Consider the following 22573-nt stretch of genomic DNA (forward strand, 5'->3'; position numbering starts at 1 on the left):
ATCCGCCCACTTCAGGCAAGGGAATCACCGATCAGCTTTGTGTTTCCTGTCGGGCACTTCTCTACACACAAAATCCACAGATGAAGAGTGTGCCGGGTAGCAATACACAGGACGGTGCCAAGGGCTCTAGCGCCATCTGCCGCCCACATAAGGACTCGCAGGAGACTGGAGAAATGCCAAGCACCAGCTTCTGGTTCCATTGACCTGCAGAAAATGATCCTTTGAAGAGAACATTGTGGACAGAAAAGTAATTTGTCCTCTTACATGTACATATAAATGCAAATATGTATATGTACATACATATGTTTTAAATAATATATAGTTTACTATAAAACATAGGTGTTTATACAAACATATATTCATGTGTTTAAGCAGGCTTGTGTAGAGAGGGTCTGCCTCTCCATCCTACCCCATAAACTCCAAACTCTTAAAGCATGGCTCCTCTGCTTGTCAGGAAACTGACACCAGGACACACAATTCTTCTTCCATCCTACGGATTGAACTCAGAAGTACCCTTAGGTGACCATCCCTTGCCCAGGACCCCGGCAACAATCGGTAGCTGCCTACTCTCAGCATCCCTGCCTCTATTAAAGTCCAGTGCATCTTCATCCTGGGGCATGAGATCCCGGGGTAGATGGGGTGGCTAGGTAGGACCAAAGGGCAGGACTAGTTATGATGTCTCAGTGGGTAAAGTGCTGGCTTTGCAAGCCCCAGGACCTACGCTTGGATCACCAGAGTCCACAGAAAAGCTTAAGGAGATGGCGCATGTGTATGGCCTGAGAACTGCGGGGTTGGGTGTGGGGCAGACACTGGATTCTTCTGCTGGCTACTGGCTCAGCCTGCACTTCGGAAGGCAGCAGAGGAAGGAGCTAGACCTGATGCAAAGCGCTAGGACAGGCAGCTCGGGGGAGCATCTTCTTTGGGTATAAGCAGGAGTGTTTGCAACAATTGAAACCACTTGTTTGGCCAATCACAGCTGTTCATTTTGAACTAATCAGCTAAAAACTCTTGAGCTCTGGACCAGTCACAGCCTTGCCAGTGGTCACAGTAGTCCACTGATTAGGGTGTGTGCTCCCTAATCAGGTCACTGAGGTTCAGGATCAAAAAGAGCCTGGCACAGAATGACCCAACATCCTGGTCTGAAAAAATTGAGGAAGAGCCGGGCTGTGGTGGCACGCACCTTTAATCCCAGCACTCAGGAGGCAGAGACAGGTGGATCTCTGTGAATTCAAAGCCAGCCTGGTCTCTGAGTTTTAGGACAGCCAAGGCTACACAGAGATAAGCCCTGTATGAAGGTGGGGGAGATGGAGAGCAGTAGAAAAGGGCATCCCAAGATCAGTCTCTGGCTTCATTATTATTTTTTAAATTCAAAATATTCCTATTGAGATACACCCCCAAATTCCTCATGACTAATATGGTATTTGCCAGATTTAATATATCCCCAACTTTTATCATATACAGTTAGAACTTATTTATTATAAAGAAAAGTAAACCTGGAAGTTGTAGCAGTCCTTCCCAGCTGCCACTTTGCAGCCTTTTCCTTTCCTCCCACGTCAGGGGACTCCTAGGTGGGTGTTGCCACCAGACGATTCATTCTTTGGCTGTGTGAACATGTCCCTGTGACACGCTGGTGTTTCACTTTTGTCTAAATCGTGTCACATTTCATGCCGCCTCTGTGAATGGCTGTCTCTGTCAGCGTCAACAGCGGTGATATTAATTCATCTTTAGTATTCTGAAACCCAGCTCATTCATTTTAATGGCTGCGGCACAGACAGTGGAACAACATGAATGAACTGCAAATTATCCACCTGTTATCCGTTGAGGTTCTTGGGCGTCTGCCAGTTACTCATCCATCATTCTTGAGCTCCACTTAGGTGTCAGGCTCAGCTCTGACATCTTGTCAAATAGGAGCCCCAGCTGCAGTGGAGGGTGGGCACAGTGACAGGCCAAGCAGACAAGCAGGCAGAGGCGACTGCACTACAGCATGATGTTTCACCTTGGGGTGCAGTATCTCCTCCCGGAATCCTGCCAAAGGATTCGAACCTTAGCTCTTAAGCCCCTCCAGTGACCGCCGGGCTTCACTGGCCATTAGCCTGCAAGTCCAACCTTGCAGGCATCTCCGGGGCTGTTAGGAGACTTGGCTGTCCCTGTTCTCACATTTGCATCACCAGCCAGTGGTTTCACATGGTGGGGAGTTCACTCTATCACACTTACTGCCGCGGTGGACTGAATGAGAAATGCCCCTCCCCGACAGGGTTGTGTACTTGAACACTTGGTCCCCAGTTGGTGGTACTGCTAGGGAAGGTTGTTGTGTGGCTTGGATGAGAATGCACCCCCCGCCCAGACTCGTCTATTTGAAGGCTTGGTCCCCAGTTACTGGAACTGTTTTGGAAAGATTAGGAGGAGTTGTGTCACCGGGGGTGGGGTTTGAGGTTTCAAAAGCCCAGATGCGCTTTCTCTCTGCCTCCCGACTGCGGCTCAGGATGGGAAGCCCCCACCTGCTTTGCCAGCACCATGCCTGCTTGCCACCGTGCTTCCCGCCAGGACGACCTGAGGCTGTAAGCCAACCCCAATGAAATGTTTCCCTTTCTAAGTTGCCTTGGTCATGGTGTCTCTTCACAGCAATAAGACAGTTATCAAAAGTTCAGGAAGTGGGGCCTTGCTGGAGGGAGTGGGCCACTAGGAGGCTTTGGGAGTGCACAATCTCACCAGCTTCTTACTTGCAGCTAGAAATACCGTCTCTCAGCCTCTTGCCCCAGCTGCCTGTCACTGCGCCCCTCCCACCATCACTCTGGGGTTGCAAGCTCAAATAAATTCTTCCTTATAAGTTTTTACAAAGATGCATTTTTAAAGTGTGTGTGTGCGGGGTTGCCCTCTGATCCCTTGGAGCTGGAGTTATGGATAGTTCTGAGGCTGTGAACTGCCTGATGTGTGAGCTGGGAATTGAACCTCAGGTCCTCTGAAAGAGCAGCAAGTGCTCCTAACCACTGAGCCATCTTTCCAGCTGCCTCAACAGACTTTGAAGTAGCTGGTTTTCACTTTGTACCAATAAGGATGGTTACACGTTTTAAAAGGTGACCGCAGATTCCAGCAAGGGTGTGAAAAAAAAAACTGCTCTTCAATGCTATGGAAAGTAGTTGGGAAGTTTCTCAAAGACCAATAGTTTATATACAGCTCAGCAATACCTCTACTAGGATGTCTACCTGAGAGACATTTCTCCTATTTGCAGGCGTTGATTAGTTGGTTTGACAGTGATGACGGTGGTGATGGTGATAATAGTGAAGATGATGATGCTAAAGGTGATGGTGATGATGCCAGGTGAGATACAGTCAGGTTCATGATGCCTCCTGTATACTGGCGCCAGTCTCAAACATCCGCCTTTTGAGGGAGCTCAGGGGCAAACGACGGCATGCAGGAAAGGAGAATCCACAGCTGCTAAGTCATCAAGTGGTGACAATGACTGCACTTGAGCAGTGCCAGTGTCACAGTGGCCTGTGCACAGTTCTCCCGCTTGACCTCAACACAACCCTGCGGTGGTGCCGAGAACAGAGGCCTGCTGGCCACCGCGGGGCTCCGACTGCTACTGTTCCTTACCACCTCCTAGCTGTACAACTCTGAACGAGCACACTTTGGAGGCCTCGGCCTTCTCATGTGTCAAATAGGAGTCAGGATAGCAGAAACCCCCAGTGATTCTGGGGGAGCCACAAATGGTTTTTGCTGCAGTTATCACCATTGTCACCATGGTTGCCATAGTAATAGTAACTAGGACTACTTCAGTATCATCACCATCACCAGCATTACCACCGTCACCACAACTATCACTATCACTACCACCATCACCACCACCATCACCACTGTCACCACCACCATCACCACCACCACCACCACCATCACCACCATCACCACTATCATCACCACCATCACCAGTTTACCATCATTTCCAGTCATACAGCTTGGGGTTCCTGCCTACCCTAGGCCCAGCTTAAGGCTGGAGTGGGGAAACTCATGGGCCTACGGAAGGCCTAGCTTTCTCAGCTTGCCCCAGGAGGCCTCACACACAGAGCCATGTAGCCTAAACAAGCCCCCAAACAGGCTGCCCAACCCAAGCTGCAGACCCCTCCTGACCCTCCAGGAGCTCCAGTGGGATTCTCTGTGAGGCCCAATAGGCTAATCCCAAACTGGCTCACTGCTAAGGCTCATCATTCACCAACAAGCCGGAACCCAGGGATTTAACCAGCACTACCTCTACCTTTACTCAGAAAATGACTTGGAAAGGAGGCAATCCTTTTTATGTTCCGTTTCCAAAGTCTTCAGTCTCCTTCCTGCCTACAAAGCCAACTTCCTTCACTTGGCTCATGAAAGAAAACAACAACAAAAACCTCATTCTAATCTACACAATGCATTGTTGCCTATATAAATGTGAAGGGTAGATCTTTATACTAAATTTGTCATAATTTAACATTTTGACAGACACGAAATTACACCCATCCATGAGCATGGTCACAGCAGCATAATTCTTAAAAATAATTGCTTACTTTTGGGGAGGCTAGAGAGATGGCTGAATGGTTAAGAGCACTGTCTGTTCTTCCAGAGATCCTGAGTTCAATTCCCAGCAACCACATGGTGGCTCAAAACCGTCTACACTGGGATCTGGTGCCCTCTTCTGGCCTGCAGGTGTACATGCAGACAGAGCCCTTATAGATATAAAATAAATAAATAAATCTTAAGAAAACAATTGCTTATTTTTACGTACTCGAGTGCTTTGTCTGCAAGTGTGTCTGTGCGCCATGTTCGGTGCCTGCAGAGGTCTGAAGAGGGAGTCGCATCCTTTGGAACTGGAGCTGAGGATGGTGTTGAGTTTCTGGGAATTGAATGCTCGCCACTCTCTGTCCCCGGAGAGGACCACTGGTGACCTGAATCTAATGGTCTCAGCTCATGTGATGTCCCCTCTCGCTCAGGAAGCCTCAATGTCAGTTTTCTGGCTTCAGCTGCCCCTCCACTCACCAATTTTGAAGTTTCAGATCCTCTGCCTCTCAGGTACAGTGTGTGTTGGTTGCTGCCATCTTGGATCCCATCAAGTCTCTGGGAATTGAACCTGGGTCCTCTGGAAGAGCAGCCTGCACTCTTAACCACTCAGCCATCTCTCCAGCCCCCAAACTAGAAAAGCTGACCAATGATGTGTATATATATTTACACACACACACACACACACACACACACACACACACACACACCAGAACACTATGTAGCAATGGACAGCATGAACTTTGAAAAAAAAAAATTGCTAAGTGAAAGACTGGAGAAGCAAAATACCACTTTTCCCTGAATTCAGTTGACAGGAAATGTTCAGAAGACAAACCCAAAGACAGAAGGGGAGCAGACCAAAGTGTTCTAAAGTGAGAGGGTGGGGAAGTCCATGCTCTTTGCACGTGTGCATTAACCGTGGGCGAGGATTAGAAGCAAACAGCAGTACAGTAAACTTGTGGAAAAGGGAACAGTGGGAGATGGCTCCATCCAGGGAGAATGATGAGGCCTGAACATGGGAAGATCCTACCCTGGGGCCCAGAAGCACTTCCTATTAAACGATACACGTATCCCTTGACAAGATGACCACAGCCCTGTTAGCGCCTGAGACCTCTTCGTGAGCCTTAGAAAGCACACACAGCCTGGCTGTGCTGGAAGCAGACACACCAATGGAGGTCACCAGCCTTGACAGCACCTCTGGCCCCATTTCAAAAATCCACCTCAGAACACTTTGTTGAGATGGTAGAGTCCTTAACTTTTCCCAGGCTGGCCTCCAATGCCAGGGCCTCGGGCAGTCTTTCCACCTCAGCCTCCTTGCCACCGTATCTGGCTTCAAAGGGACCATAAGGGTTAAATATTAGCTCTTACTCGCCCTCACAGGCACTGATACTTTTCATAGAGTGTGTTTGAAACACAGTTGTAGATCCACAAACGTTTCGTGAACTATTTTCCAAAGTGAGGCCGAGGCGTTGTCTCACAAGAATGAGAGATGGCCCAGGCAGGTAACTGTGGTCACACGCCGTTCATCAGTAGAAAAAACCATGGACAGACCGATGCGATATGGTGGAGTACTGGGAGACGGAAGGCATGTGAAGAGTGTTTGTGGCTCTGTAAGGCTCACGTGGAATTCAGGTCCGTGCGCGTGCTGTTCTGTAGCCGTGAGAGCATCACTGTCGTGGGTTCAGACACAGACGGAACAGTTACCCACCGGTGGCATTCTCCTGAACCGAGCGGCCACCGATCTCTGTAGTCCGTGGTTCTAGAACGTACCAGCTAAACCACCACTGCTCAACCGCAGAAACTTTCAGAGGCTGGTAGCTTTCCAACTTCACCCCGAGTTTAAGATTAGAATGAGGGGGAAATGGACATTTTATCTTTAACCTTCTTGAAATCCCCCAGACCCGTCTCCCCCACTGCGACAGAAATACCCTCCGCATTTCTGGAGAACTTCTGCTTCCAGATCCTCAGGGCACCGGCGGTGGCAGCCGTCAGTACCTGGTGGCCAGTCACAGTCGGCTCAAGCGGCTTCCGTGCTTACCAAGAAGCACAAAAAGCCATTTCCCATTTTCAGCCTCGGGCATCCGCAGCTAAACCCCAGGTGTGCACATTAGAGGCTAAGTTCCTCTTTCAGGGGTTGTCGCTTTCCTCCTATGTCAGCAACAGACCCATCAATAGCCACTCCAGACATCCTGACCAAACTGGCTGAGGGGCCCTGGAGCCGGCTCCTCATCCATTGTCCAGCCTTTCCTTCCCACAGAAGTGTCTACTCTGACATGGGGACACAGTACAGTTTACTGGGTCTGGGCAATTTAGCACTACTGTGCCAGCACAGTGAGGGGAAGACAGGGCTGGGAGTCAGGACTTGCTATTCCAGCAAGGGCACCTTGGCCTCTCCTGCCTCCCCATGCAGGGGCAGGCCACCAGAGAATGCTCTGGACTCCTCTGGAGCACAGCGTGAGACCCTAGTGCTGGAGGGCACATGGGCGTGCTTGCCTTGGAATACCAGAATCTGGACAGGAAGGGCTTGCTGACCCCAGCCTCCTACATAGGACAACACACGCCTGCATACTCTCACTTCTACACACCTGTCCATACATCACAAAAAAAAAAAAAAGACAAACAAACAACAACATCCCCCCCCCAACTCCCGATGCTGGTCCTTCATTTGTGAAGGTTCGTATATGACAATCCACTTCTAATCAAGTAGTCCTGATGCTCTTCTTTTGGCATTTCTGTCTTTTGTTATGATAGCCTCAGCCATGACCCCCAGCCTTGGTCTCCCTGGCTTAGTCTGGGAAGTTGAGAAGACAGGTGCCGGGCAAGGTCAGTTCTATGAGCCAACATGAAGGGCATCTGCCTCATGGCAGGGGACTTGCTGCTGCAAGGCAGTTTCTGCCGAACACAGTTCTTTCCCATAAAAGTCGCTGGACAATTTTGAGGACTTTGTAGGGCTCACAACGTGACTTAATTTAAGTCAAGTTTGAATTTACGAAGTGAAGAAAACAGGGAGAAATGGGCCCTGGAAGTGAGTCCTAAGGGGCCAGCGGTGCTCTGCCTCAGCGTGCCATCCCTTGAGCAGCATCAAAGGCATCCGTAACCCTCACTGAAAATGCATTCTGGGCCAGCAGCACCCAGTCAGACTGGTGCACGGAGACCAAGGATGATGTTGTCACAGAAGCTCTCTGAGGGGAGGAGCTGTGGGGAAGGGACACTGGAACAATGCCATACCTTGAGGCCCCATCAAAACAAAGCGCCCTGGGCCTGAGCACAGGGTTGTTTGGTGTCTGTGCTCAGGATTCAGCCCAGGCTGTCACTGTGTCCAGGGCCTTGGCCCAGGCGGTTGCACTGGAAATGGAGCAGGGGTGTGGCGGCCTTGATCAGTGAAGAAGTCTCACTCCTCCCTAACCCTCCTATGCCTCACCCTTCGCTAGAGTCCCGCAAGGTGATGCTCTGGCCTCCACAAGTAACACACTAGAAACCAAAGGCCACCGTCACGTCACCCTCAGTGAATCTGCACTTGAGGCTGTAACAGAGCAGTGGAGAAGAGCCAGCCTGTGCATAGAACAGGGAGTCCTAGAGGTCAGGGTTGGGCAGCCAAGACAGGGCTGCATGTGACCAGTGTGTGTTCTGTACACGGTTGGCTCAGCCCACTGAACCCTGTCAATATGTGTAACTAACAAGCTGATCTAAGATAGAGTAAGGGGATGTAAGGGTGGAGACCTGGCTCAGATTGTGTGAAATTTGGGAGGTGGGAGGGCGTAAAGACGGAGGGAGGGAAAAAGGGTTGATTAAAAAAAAAAAATAGCAGTGGGAACTGGCAAGATGGCTCAGCAGGCTCAAGTACTTGTCCCCAAGCCTGATGACCTGAGTTTAATCCCTAGAGTCTACACAGTAGGAGATAACTGAACTCCACCCACACACTATGACACCTGGCACAGACTCGTGTGCAAGCACACACACAAACACACGCGCACACATGCACACACAATCACAAAACAATACAAATCAAAGGAGAAAAAAAGCAGTGGGAAGTCACCCCTGCCGTCCGCCCGTACTGCTTCGGCCCCGAGGAGCTGCTGGTCCTAGCAGAACTGCAAACCCTCCGAAAGGCTCAGAACAAACCCCTCCCAAGTGTGCCCTCATCCAGCAGGTGCCTGCCTCACCCGAAAGTCCTTCCGGCCTGCAAACAAGCATTCACTTATCTGGTGCACCAGCCACGAGGCCTACAGCACTGACAGCACGTGCCCGGCAGCTTGCCCACGGCCGAGCGAAGCAGGGGCCTGAAACGAAAGGACCTTCTTCACACACATGCGGCAGAATGAAGCCAGACACAACCCCAGTGTGATGACATCCAGAGATAATACACACAGTTAAATTACTAAGTCATTTTTTACGATCAAGATACTTCCATGAAACGGCACACAGAAAACCATATAAATTACATTTAAGGTCTGCACACGATTCTTTAAAAAAAAAAAAAAAAAAACAACAAACATTAACAATACTGTTTTCTGTACAATGTTGCTTCCTTTTGAACATTCTCAACCCAGGAAACATTTTCCCTTGAATTCCAGAAAAGTAGGCAAAATACATATGCAGTATAATTAAAACCCTTCACAAAAATACGAAACCGTGCTGATTTCTGTAAAGGCACATTTAAAAAAAAATATTCCAAGGCACTTCCCACTGTTCAGAAGCTCCTCTGTCCTTGGAGCCCAGCAGGTGGCAGCACCCTGCTCCTACTGGCCTTTGGCTGCTAGAAAGCAAGTGACCTGCAGTGGCAGAGAGACAAGAACTCTCTCCACCCTCGGCCAGGAGGAGCCTTCCGAGACAGCTCGGTTCCAAGGTGCCTCTCTGCCACCCTTCCTCGGCCCAGAGGACAGGGAGTGAGGCTGTTTCTTTGCACAACGTCCTTAGCTTGTTCTCCATCAGCCATCAGGATAAAGCAGACAGTGGTTGGGTCTCCCTGTCCTGTTTCTGAGGAGGCCGTGCTACAGGGACCCTGCCCAGGCTAGACGGCTGTCTGAAACGGCCTCCAGTGAAGCCAGGGCTGCCGTGGCCATTTTAAGGGCACAGAGTGCAGGAGATTGTATAGGATTTCTCACAGTCTCAGGCGGGAGGGCTCAGTCAGTCGCTGGGCTCTGGTGCAGCTTCTCAGAGCCGTTCTGAGGTCCCCATCTGGTCATGTCAGGGGCTTTTGTTCTAGCGTCGCAGGCCCTGAATACTCCTCAGGCTTCAAGCTGGACATGGGCCTCGCTCACCTGCAGAGTGTCACTGTCTCCCAGGAGCTCCGTCTCTGGGACAGAGCCCTCCTCCTCCTCCTCCGCCTCCTGCACGGGACTCTGGGCCACGTCTTCCGGGACGTTCTGTGCGTCCTCAGTGCCCTCAGAGAGCAGGGCTGCCCTGTCCGCCACAGACGTGTTAGAGGGCGCCGTGGTGACATAGCCAGTGCTGGTGGAGCCGCTGCCGCTGTGGTGGGAGCTCGGCTTGGGGACCATCTGAGGGGGCACCTGCTGTGGGGCCATCGGCATGGGGATCTGGACTGGGTAGAAGTTGGGCAGGTAGGCCCCATAGGCCGGCACGGGCTGGTAGCCATTGACCGGGATGTACAGCTGTGCCGGGGGCACCAAGGGTCTGATCTGACCCTTCATGGGGATGAACTGAGGCTGTGGGAAGGGCTGGGCCTTCTGCTTGGGCGCCACGTAGCGGGCATTGCTCACATTGCTCACAGGGCTGGTGCTCAGGGAGCTGGTCTGCGTGGTGTTGCTGGCTCCCGAGGTCTGTGCCGAGCTGTTGTAGTTGGCTAGGTTGCCCCAGGCCCGGAGGCGGCTGTGGATGTCCTTGAAGCGGGGCCTGCGGCCGGGGAACTCGTTCCAGCATTCAATCATGAGGGCGTAGACCCAGGCGGGACAGTCATCCGGGCAGGGCAGCACCTGCCGGCTACGGATCATCTCCACCACGTCCTGGTTGGAGTACCCACAGTAGGGCTGCAGGCCATAGCTGAAGACCTCCCAGAGGACCACGCCGTAGGACCAGATGTCAGAGTCGACGGAGAACTTGCCGTACATGATGGCCTCGGGTGACATCCAGCGGACGGGCAGCAGGGCATTGCCCATGAGTTTGTAGTAATCGGCGGAGTACACCTCTCGGAAGAGGCCCAAGTCTGAGATCCTCACGTTCAGCTTGTCATGGACCAGCACGTTACGTGTGGCCAGGTCCTTGTGGACCACGTGGTGGCTGGACAGGAACTCCATCCCGGCGGCAATCTGGGCCACCACGTGCACGAAGTCGGGGGGCTCCAGGGCTGACTTCACCGTGCGGTCGTCGTCGGTGCTGCCCACGTCGGAGTGCGGGGAGCGCATGACCAGGAACTCGTGGAGGTCACCGTGGGAGCAGTAGCTGAAGATCATGCTCAAGGGCTGGTCCTTGGTCACCACGCCTAGCAGGCAGACGATGTTGGGGTGCTGCAGCCTTGCCCGCAGCATGGCCTCTTGCCGGAACTCCTCCCGCAGGGGCCCCTCGGCCTTGTCCTTCAGCGTCTTGATGGCCACTGCCTGGGTTGGTTCCCCCGGGGCGGGCCCGAACAGGTGGCCTTTGTAGACTTTCCCAAACCGGTCCTCACCAAGCTCCTCCATGAACCTCACAGTGGACAAGCTGATCTCTTTGAGTTTGGCCTGCTGAGGAGAAGTCAAGTACAATTGTCAATGCAGTACCAGGACAGAGGGCCTGGGAGCACCATGGCTGGCCTGGCCTGGCTTGTCCTGTCTGTCCTGGGTCTGGCCTTCCCCACAGCCCTCTCAATGTGCTACTTAGAGCTCCAATACTCTGCCCACATCGGAAACCCCCTGGAGTCTTAACCCACGTGTTAGGGTTCTCCAAAACCTGAGCATACGCCCATGCCCACGAGTATAACATCTGTCCACACTCACAGCTGAGTCCGGAGCCCAGTTTTCTAGTCACCCAGGGACCCTTACAGAGGTGCTCTCCCAGCACACCCCACATCACGGCAGGATGCTCTGCCCTTAACTTCCTGCCTGCTCGGATTTCTTCACTCCAGAGCCCAGCACCACGTGCTACAGACTTCCTCTATGTCGGTCTCAGGCCTCCCTCTACACTCGATGATGAGTTTGAGATCCTATGGATGGAGTGACACCCAGGGGCATGGACCCTCCCTACTCCTTCTGAGTGGACTATCTGTAGACTCTAAGCCTTGTGCACCCTCACTCCAGCTGAGGGCCTGTGTCTTCCTCAGGAGCCAATCCCAAGCCATGGCAAGCATCCAGGGATTCCTGACTGAAAGGCTGAAGGAGCCAGCTCTGTCCCCGGCACCCCAAGAGCCTTCAAAGTCACTTGAGTGAAGGCACTGCTCTCAAACCCAGTCATGAGCGAAGTCTGGGTCTCCAAGAGCTGGTGAGGCGGTCACCTGCCATAGGTCAGTGTCTCCACTCACATCCCTGCCACCTGGAACACTCGAGAGCAGGGCCAGCCACTCAGGGTTGCTGCCCTCCTGGTAAAGGGCTGGTAATTTTCCCCCCAAAACAAAACAGGAAAAGACCCTCCACGCTCTCAAAATTGCTAATCTTCAAACAGTAAGGCTGTCTGAATTCTTTTTTTGTGTCACCCCGAGGGCAAAACTGGGGCAGCTCACTGGGCCAGGGAGGTCCTGAGGCAGGTGGAAGGGAGGGCCACCGTCTCAGGTGTGAGTCCCACAGACCCGCACGCGCCCGTCTATTGAGAGGCAGCAGCGAAAGCTCCACCACCTTTTCCACTCTAAGCTGCCACTTCCTGGTCTCTCAGCACCGGGTGTTCAAGTACGGCTGGCAGTCCCCAGCTTCTGCTCTCTTTAGGTTTTTACCAGGGCTCTTCAGCTCAGTACGTGGAAGAGAGCCGGAGTGTGGCGTCACGGGTACCCCCTTCCTGAGCTCAGACTAGGCCACACAAGAGGGCCCATGTACGCTGGCCGGCTGACACCCCAGGCGTAAGCTGGGCCCTAAGGGAGTTGTCTCCTAGGACACCTGCAGGAGGATTTGTTCGTGCTCACTGCTACCCCATCCCAGGCTGCGCACCCAAAGAGCTGCTAGGCTAGGGGCCAGAGGACCTGTTTGTGCTGGCTGATGAGGGGCATCTCCATGTCCTGGCTGGGCGAGGCCATCAGCTGCCGGCGCTGGGGAGTGGAGGCCGAGGCCTTCTGTTTGTTGCGGCACATGCAGACGAGGAAGAAAAGGCAAGCGATGACCAGTGGGATGGCGATGCTAGGGACCAGGATGTACAGAATCCCCATCTTGCTGCCATCTCGGGGACCTGGAGACCACACAGGGGATTCCATGAGCTTTCAGAAGACATGTCCTTTCTAGCTCTCAGCACGCCGCCCCTCCCACCACCAGGTAAAGAATTCAGGTATGGCTGGCTGTTCCCAGAGTTCCGCCCTCTTTCATTTCTACCTAGGCCTCCTCAGCTCAATGTCCTTGATAACCTTTCCCCCTAGTTAACATTTTAATATGTTTCGACAGTTTTTTATAATAATGACATTGTTCGGGATAACAATTATAGACGCATTCGAGGTGAAAGAGTACAAGTAAAAAGCAAAACGGAGTCCCAAGGCTTGTCCTTGTGGCAACATGCCACAGGGGCGAAGAATCCTCGACAGGTGATTTGGACCAACACACAAGGACCTTCTGGATTTCCCTTCGCTCTTCTCAAGGAAAAGCTGAGCTTTCCCTCCACATAAAGAACTCACAGGAAAGTGCAGAAGGGCACACAGGGAGACGGGCTGAAGGACATCGGCAAGAAAGGTTAGGTGGGGACTGACCAGCACTGGCCAGGGCGGAACACTGGCTGGCCCTGGAAGGCTTCTCACCCCAGGCGGCACTCTAACGGAAGCCGTTGAACTTCAAGGATAGCTGGTGTGGTTGAAGGAGGGCCTGGGGAACCATGGGGTGTCTCCATCCCCTTGAGCCCCATAAATAAGGATGCCAGGCTGGGATACCCTAGAACTGGGAAGCAATGAGCTCCCGTGTGGAAGTGAACAAGCCCTTTCTAGACTGTGGTATCTGGAAGAGGTGACCCAGTCCCCAGCATGTGCTCTGGTGCTGCCTTAGGGAGGACCAAAAATTGCCATGTCCTAAACCCACCGTAAAACACAGATATTTATATTACGATTTGTAACAGTAGCAAAATTGCAGTTACGGAGTAGCAACAAAGATAATTTTCTAGTTGGGGTCAGCACAACATGAAGAACTGCATGCATTAGGAGGACTGATGGAGGAAGACCATTCCCGGCCGGGGAATCCTTGACTGAAGACAGCAGAGGGGGCGAGCTGAGGCCTGTGAGCACCTGCTGATCCCACTCCTGCTCCTGACTGCACGGGACATCCCCACTTCCCCGCAATGGTCGACTAACAGGTTAGAAGGCAGATAAGCCCACTCTCCCTTCAGAGCAGCAAATGTGTGCATTTGACCACAGCCACATGAGACAAAACTAAAGGCTGTGGGGTGCCCCTTACCCACGCCTCAGGGAATCCTGCCCACACAGTAACAAAATAAAATGGGTTTTTACCGTCATCATTTAAAAACTACCAACACAACACACACTCACCGGGGGAAAAATGATAACATTAAAGAAAGGGGAAGGTCATTATTGGCAGAGAGGTGTGTCACCAAAGGCTATTTCACTGCTGCTGGATTGGTACTCAACTTTACATGTGTATTTTCAATTGAAGTTTAGCAACTTATACTTAGCTATTTTGGCATACAGACATTGCATTTTCCTGGGGAACCATGAGGAGTCTCCATCCCCTTGAGCCTCATAAATAAGAACACCATACTTAGATACTCTTGAACCAGGAAGCAATGGGCTCCCTTGTTGAAGCGAAGAAGCCTTTTCTAGGGACTGTGGTACCAACAGAGATGACCCAGTCGGCAGTGTATGCGCTGGTGAAGCTACTTTAAATAGAGTAGTACACTATTTTAAATAGCTGTGAAATCATTTTAAATAGCATCCTGTATTACCCTGCTGGCTGCTGGCTTTGGAGCAGAGTAAGATATTTTGGTCTCTTCCTCCCAGAGCACACAGATATGTGGGCTCCATTAGCTGTATTCAGTCCCTGTGTGACCACCCTAGCCACTCCGGAGCCTCCAATGGTACACGACAGGTGCACTGGGTTCTGGCCCTCACTAGCACGTTTTCAAGATGGTCCCCTTAACATTTCTGCCCCATGAATGCAGACCTTTCTGAAACCTATGGTTTTAGAGCCAATAACCTATATAGTTTTAAGTTTTTAAAATTGCAAAATAATAGCTATTCATCAAAATGCCCCCTACCTGGACACCCCCATGGATCTGGGAAAGTTATTGTCAAAAGCCTTTCTAAAACTCCACCCAGGACAACGGGATGGCCAGCATTCTCATGTTCTACTATTTTCCCAGTAGGCCTTGTGGACCCATTTCTCAGAAGGAAGGCTTCACAGGGCCAAAGCATTTCCTTAGAACCAGACTTCGCTTGGATGTGACATCAAACATCTGCATTCTTGAGGTGCATTCCTGCCGTAAGGACATGCTTATTCAGAGGTGAGTGGCCCTGCGACCCCCCACACACACAAAGCTGGTGAGGGCAAGCTGTGGATATGTGGGTGTGTGCTCCTTAGAGCAGCAGGGCATTCAGAGATAGCTGACTACTGATGTCTTAGATGTGCAGCAATTGCTCATCCTTCTCCCACTCATGACTGAGACACCGGGGGATGTTGAGACCTAAAATCTACCGCCTCCTTACTCTACCAAGTCTACATGTAGGAGCCACAAAACGGGATGAGGGGTATGGAGGAATCACATCCACCCAGCTTAGAAAACCCTGTGCAGTGATGTTGGTGTCAGAACCCACAGGCCAAACTGAATGTCCCAGGACCACACACACACAGGGCCCTGGTGGGAGGAAGGCCAGAGAATGCACACGGCAGCCACGACTGGGACGTGAGATTAGTTCTGCCCAGTACAGCGTTTAGAAGTTCATATCCTCAAACACCCTGTGATGACCTGGGATTACAAGTCTATTTAAAACAAATGATTGTGATGGTTAAGATGGGACACGGAGTCCCCACTGTCCCCTGGAAAGACACAATATCTTATTACAGGCAAACTCAACAGTCAACATCAAAAAATATATATATAGAGAGAGAATACATACTACACGGGGGAACGTCACACAGTTCCATGCGTACGTTTTTATTCTGCGTAAAGCACCACGGCCCTTCCATCTGGCCCCCGGGGTTCCGGCAGTAGGCGTGGCCTCCTCCCAGCTCTGGGAATTCTGTGCTGGACAGGTGATGGCTGTGAGGGTGCTGCAGAGCCCAAGGCTGACACTGGTGGCCTGACTTGGTGGTACTGGTCATGCCCCTGTAGTCGGCACCGGAGCCGTTGTAGCACTGGTGGTCTGAGAGAGGCAGAGAGGCAGGGGCCTGAGTACCCCGGGATACCGGCAAGCCTGAATGCAGAGCCTTCCCGCCCTTAGGATCTTCAGAAAGGAAGCACAAAGCCACCCTGCCTCCTTGCAGAAAACCCAAAGACCTAAAGATTTGAAAACCTATGTCCTGGAGAATTAGCACTAGAGGAACGGAATCAAGCCCCCAGCCCACCAGTGACATAGAAGGTGCCAAACAGGGCAGGAGACTTACTGCCATCGCTCCATCCCTGAGACCGCCTATGGGACCCGCCGGGCATCCACACCCAACTGCCCGGGTATGATGCCAAGCGGCCTCATGCTCCCTTGTTCTAGGAGCAAAATGGAACTGCACAGACAATGGTGGCAAGTCGCAGGCCCGTCCCTGCACCCCCAGAGGCCAGCTTGGCTGCCAGTGAGAGTGTCTGGCTCAGCCACACGTGAGAGTACACTAGCCTCCGCAGAGGAGCTAGAGCTGGGGTGTGCCGTTAGGCTTCACATGCGTCTACTGCAAACTCCACCCTGAGGCCCAACTAATCCTCCACTCAGGCTCCACCCAGCCTCACCAGGTTAGTGACGCTATCACCACCAGGGGAACAAACAGTGTGCGGGTTTCAGCCTCTGGCTCGGGTCACAGCATAAAGCCGAAGTCAAGGTATGGATGTGCACCGTGGAACCAGGTCCTGCTGCCTGGTAAGGAGCTGCCCACTCCTGGCACACCCAGATGACCCCAGGAGAGCTGGTCCACCAACTCCCTTCTCCAGGGACCCACATCAGGGGCTTTCTGAGCTCTTGAGAGTTGTCCAGTGCTAGGAATCCTTGGGGCTCAGGAGCCCAGGTGCCCCCAAACAGGCCGGGAGGCTGGCCCTGCCACCTCAACGGTCCTGACACTGATCACTCGTTTTGGAAATCCCAGGTTCAAGTAGATGGACCCAGACAAGGAAAGGGTCCTGTTGGGTGAGAGCCTGGGGCAGGTCGATTCCCAGCCTCTAGCTCCCAACCACTAGGGGGCTTTCCTGGGGCTGTCCTTGCCGCGGGCTCTGGCTGCCAGCCGGCCCCGCTTAGTAGGGCACCAAGGCCTTGAGAAGCCACGGGTGCGCTTTGACACCCGGAGGACACTCACAGCGACCCAGGCGCTCGGCGGGGATCCCGATGCGCATGCAGTTGGCGGCATCAGGGCTCTCGGGCACGGGCAGCGCTTCGCACTTGGGCAGCTGCAGCCTCATGAGGATGAGCGGGTTGGAGCGGGCAATGGTGTACTCCTGGCGGCACAGGTCGTTCTCCAGCACTTCGCACTCGTCCCGGCACAGTTCCCGCGGCTTGGGCGCCCTGGAGCGCGCGTCGCACAGAGGGAAGACGAAGTGGCAGAAGGAGGGGATGGCGAACTGCGAGCACTGGTCTGACAGGTGCGTGGAGGTGCCAATCATGGTGAAGGCAGCTGCGGAAAAGAGACTCTTCATCAGGTCGGCCCCGCCCCTGGCCAAGACGCCCCGCCCCTGGCCAAGACGCCCCGCCTTCAGTCCCTGATCAGCCCCACTCCCCATCCTCTACCCTTGGTCCTTGACCCTCAACCGCACCACCTAGCCGAAAGCCCTCCCTCAGCCCCCTTCTCTGGGTTTCCAGACACCTGCTGGACTTCTGCCTGGACTCTTGACAACCTATCCCGGACACCAAGCCCTTTCCCTGAGCCCCAGCCCCTGACCTGGGAGCCCGTCTTAGGTCTAGCCCACCCCCGTTATACTATTCCAGACTCACACGCTGTCCCCTAACAGTCACCACCCCAAGCAACCCCGCCTCTCTCCTTTGCCCAAACCACAACCTCGGCGTCATCAATGGCTTGCTCTACAACCCCGACGCCTCCCCACCCGTTCCTGCGGCTACCCTGAGCCCTGGACACCCTGTCCCTCTACCTCATTCTGGCCCTGGAGACCTTGCCTCACTCCCTGTAACCCCCAGCTCCAGATTATTTTATCTCCTAACTGGGGTCTTCTGGGTACATGAGGCTCACCCTGAGAGCCCACAGAGGGTAAAAGGAATGTGTGTGGAGGGCTGGGAAAGTCGGAGGTGGGGATTAGGTATCCAGGAGGACGTGGAGAGCTGAAGCAGTCAGGCCCCTCTGCCTGCACACCCTGTGTTCTAACCCTGGGAGAAAACCCAGAGGCTGAGACCCTGGGGCATGTACTACCAGATGTAGCCAGCAGGGGGTGCTGTTGCCACCCTTTTTTTTTTCCCCCAGAACACAGGACCAGGAGCCTACCCAGTGTTTGCCAACGAACAGAATGTCAAATCCATCCTGGACTCTGTGGGTGGCATTTTGAAGGCTAACTCAGGGATGCCAGGGCACTCGGCTTGTACCACAGGTCATAACTGTAACCTTGTCTCTACAGAACTTGAACTGAGGAGACAAATCCAAGCATGCTGGCCTAGGGAGGGTGAGCACTGCTCCTCATGACCCAACAGCGCTGTGCTAGAAGAATTTTGGGCTTGGGGATGCTCCCATATCCTAAGACAGGTACACACATGTAATGCAATTCTGGGGAGTGAACCCAAGTCTCAACACAAAATTTACTGTTTCACATAGGCCTCGAGCACACAGTGATGTCACAGCTCTTCTGTTCGAGCTGATGACCCAAAGCCGATTGGATTCTGCTTTCGCCCATCAGGTTGGCTCTGCCTGTGCCAAGTCACAGCGTGAAGCACAGGTGTCACTGGACCCCAAGGCTTCCCTGTTGCTCAAGATGATGTTCAAACACACTCTGGTAAGAGCACCAATGCTGTTCCTAGAGCCTTCGCACTACACTCTCATCTTCATCTACATAGCTTACACAGGTCAGGCAGGCTCTGCTGTGACCAGGAACTCTGCCCTCTGTCTCAGCCCTCGAAACCTTGGAGGCCAGGTCAATGATGGCAATGGTGTATTTCTGCCTTGATCTTCATTCCACTCTACCCCATTGCCTAGGTAAGGATCTGCCTCCCTGTGCCCCACCCCCCCGATCTGAACACAAAGTCTGGCCAAGAGCACCACAGAAAGCATTCAAAGCCCGCACCCATAGCTTTGCTGATCTTTTTCAAGGTCTGGGAAAGAAAGGCATCCTGCTTGGAGGGAGGTGAAGAAAAGGATGCAGGACTCTAACTCATTTTCCTTCTAAAGCTTCTTCTAATGAAGATCTCCCCCAACCACCACCACCACCACTACACAAACACACACACACACACACACACACACACACACACACACACACACACTAAGGGACCCAAGCTGGGATGCTGAGACCTGACAGCCAGGCAGCAAAGTCCCCAAGGGACTGAGGAGAGCAGCTTCTCTTCCTGGCTGACCTGCCCCACCACACTGACACAGAACGAGAACCTGGCTTTGTTCTCTGAAAGCTAAGGACGGAGGCCTCACTCACTGTGGCGTCCCCTCTGCCTGTCACCGACGGTCTCCTTTCCCAGGCAGCCGGCGCCAGGTGGCACCTGCAGCCCAGGCATGGCACATAGATGACGCAGAAGTGAGAGAGTACAGGGCAAGCAGTATTCTCGAGCAGACTGAATGTGAGCATGCCATCAGTGCCACTCCAACATGCCCGGCCTGGCCAGGCTGTGTGTGTGTGTGTGTGTGTGTGTTTTACAAACATCTGCACTTGTTAACCCTGGTTTACATGCGGCCTGCCCACCCTGGGGCTATTGTGTTTGCTTCCCAGTCTGGTGGTGCTGAGAGATGGGGGTACCTTTGGGGACAGGGCATAGTGGCCCCCCTTAGAATAGGTGGGAGCAGATTTCATGTGACATGCTCTGTTCTAACGAGGTTGTGGTGAGAGATCAGGTCTGGCTCTTGTCTCCCCCCCCCCCAGCACACCCCGCAGCTTCCTGTCTTGGCAAGTGATCTCCCCTTCTCCTATGGGCTCCCTCCGTGATGGCTCCCACTATGGCATGGTGAGGCCAGGGAGGCCTCAGCAGGCCGATGCCATGTAGCTTGGGCATCTCTGTCTTGAAGCTGTGAGCCAAAGAAACATTTCTTTATGAAGTGTTTAGCTTCGAGTATCTCATCATCGTAAAGAATAAAAAAAAAGACTAACATGCTAACTTAAACTCGGGAAATATTTTAGGCCAGAACACATCAGCAAGAGCGTCGGCTTCTAAGAAAGAGCTCTTATTTCCCACTGCAAGGCATGCTAGAGGGGCCTGCTGCCTGGAACGCCAGCTGACGAAATGCTAGGATGGCACCTGTGTGCACGGAAGGCGCCTGCACAGGGGCTGTGAGCTCCCTACCTGTGATCCGGTTTTCAATCTCCCCCTGCATCTGCAGAGAGTCCACGTAAATGGTCCGGTTCCCGATGAAGCGCGCACAGGCAATCCCCCGGTAAGGCTGGCAGAAGCCGTCCTCCTGGTCGACATCCCTGCGGAGGCACAGGAAGCCCCGTGAGTGACTGCTGAATGCCAGCGGTGCGGAAGCGCTTAGTCCAGAATCCTACAAACCATCCATGTGCGCTTGCTTGTTCTGCTTTATTTCCGTGCCAGAGTCCTTCTATTCAGTCCGGGCTAATTTTGAACTCCTTCTGTGGCCTCATCTGGCCACAGTGAACTCTAAGGGATGGTTCTGCCTCAGCCTCCCGACTGCTGGGATTACATCACCGCACTTGGTAGGGATTACATCACCGCACTTGGTAGGGATTACATCACCGTACTTGGTAGGCCAGCGATTTTTTTTTTTAAAACCTGGTCCAAAAATTCTACCACTTTGTCTGTAATTGCCCTAATTGTTTGGAAGCAACCAGGTGCAAAGGAAAACAGACTGGCACTTCCGAGCAACAAGACCCAAGCCAGGGAAAGGATGTGGGCATCCCCTAAGAGGGAAGGGAGTCCATCTGAGAAGCTCTGGGCTGGGTGTGAGGCTCCACCTCTGCAATGCTCTGGAAAAGGACAAGTCCAGAGCCAGTGACCAGACCCCAGACTGCTAGGTGCTGAAGAGGGGGAGGGCGGATCTTAGCTCCTCAGAGGAGACCGAGGGCTGGAAACTCGTAGATACGATGATACCATGTTGGGTCCATAAGCCTAAACCCATAGAAATGGATACTCAAAAGGAACGCTAACGCACTGCCCGCTTCAGCTCATGACGACCGTCGATACGGGCTCCATCAATGGTGAGCAAGAGAGCAAGAGGTAACTCTTAACTCCCAGTCAGGCTTGCCGTGAAGCTACCACAGCTGTTCAGCAGCTTAGGAATCACTTTTCTATTCTAATCACCTTTTAAAAGCCTTAAGTGAGAGTGAAGCATCAAAAGACTCTTTTTCCCCGCCTGAGACACCATGCAGCCCTGGCTGGCCTGGAACTTGCTATGTACATCGGGCTGGCCTTAAACTCCCACGGATGCCTCTGCCTCCCGACTGCTGGGATCAAAGGTGTGTGCCATCACCTCTGGTCCACGGGGAGACTTCTGGACGAAGTACGGTGTCACCAGGTGTTAATCCACAGGGCCCTCGCACGAGGACTTTACACATCTGACACAGCGCTCACTCCTGTGGCGCTCCCCTCACGGTGCCCTCGTTTGCAAACAAGGAGTTTACGGAGGACAGTAATCCGTGAGCTGAGTTCCAGCACTGAGTGCTGGAGGCAGCCTCTGAGAAACAAAGGCAGGACATGCCCTCTGCCTTCTTTTCCACAGCAACAGAGCACAGCCCTCCAAAGAGACGGGCAAGGCCGACTATACACACGGCACGCTGAGGTGACGAAGCTGACACGCCCAGGAAGGCAGCCTGGCCCTCCTAGAACTCACCGCTGTGGTAAAAATACCTGACATCAGCCTGCGCGGTGGTGCACGCCTGTAATCCCAGCAGCTGGGGAGGAAGAGGCAGCTGGATCTCTGTGAGTTCGAGGCCAGCCTGGTCTGCAAAGCAAGCCTAGGACAGGCAAGGTTATACAGAGAAACCCTGTCTCGAAAAACCAATAACATATATGTGTATATAAAACAACTTAAGGAGGGGCAGGGTTATTATGACTCTCGGTTGGGGATACAGTCCACGGACAGTGAGGAAGCGAAGGCAGCAGGAGTGGGAGGAAACTGGTCACTGTCTCCACAGTCAGGATGAGAGAGATGAATGCTGTTCTGTTCAGCTCGCTTTCACCATCTCCATCAGTCCTGGACCCCAGCCCACAGGAAGGATGGTGTTGCCCACATTCAAGCTAGATCTCCCCACCTCGGCTGAACCTGGAGACACCCACACATCTGTTTCCGTGGTGACTCTAAAGCCCTTCGATGTCCCATTTTTTGACAAGGAATGGTCCCGAGGATCCTGCAAGGAGGCACCTCCAGGCTGCAGTAGGATTCTCGGGGCTGCTGAGTGAGAGAGGCACAGCAGAGGAGCAGGAGACTGCATGATCAAGCCTCTGATGTGACCCTAGGCCTTAGGTCAGGCGCATGAATGAAAGGAACCATACAGAAGATCCTTCGCCATGCACAGCCTCCCTGAACCCCCTGCTCGACCCGATGTGGCCAAGCACAGATCAGAGCCTGGCCACGCTGGACGCTGGAAAGACAAACAGCTACCAGGAAGAAGCTACAACCAGGGAGAGAGAGCAGACAGTCTAGAACCATTGGGTACAGAGATGGAACCAGTAGGG

At 53.0% G+C, this 22573-nt stretch overlaps 1 protein-coding gene across 4 annotated transcripts in view; it reads right to left on the reverse strand.

The window, feature by feature from the left end:
- Positions 1–8894: 8894 nt before the first annotated feature.
- The window catches only part of Ror2 (receptor tyrosine kinase like orphan receptor 2), a 160555-nt gene continuing 146876 nt past the window's right edge, over positions 8895–22573 (reverse strand). The window contains exons 5-9 of one of the 4 annotated variants that reach the window (XM_060373101.1): positions 20225–20352; positions 17079–17393; positions 15704–15949; positions 12623–12825; positions 8895–11198 (exon numbers count right to left, since the gene is read on the reverse strand). In XM_060373101.1, the coding sequence (XP_060229084.1) occupies positions 9753–11198; positions 12623–12825; positions 15704–15949; positions 17079–17393; positions 20225–20352 (2338 nt within the window). In that variant the 3' untranslated portion in view covers positions 8895–9752. Of the gene's footprint in view, positions 11202–12622; positions 12826–15703; positions 15950–17078; positions 17394–20224; positions 20353–22573 lie in introns of all 4 variants that reach the window. The other 3 variants (XM_060373100.1, XR_009587792.1, XR_009587793.1) reach the window with 3 other exon arrangements.

The sequence above is a fragment of the Meriones unguiculatus genome, chromosome 19 (genome assembly GCF_030254825.1).
Source record: "Meriones unguiculatus strain TT.TT164.6M chromosome 19, Bangor_MerUng_6.1, whole genome shotgun sequence".
In the NCBI taxonomy this organism is placed as follows: domain Eukaryota; kingdom Metazoa; phylum Chordata; class Mammalia; order Rodentia; family Muridae; genus Meriones; species Meriones unguiculatus.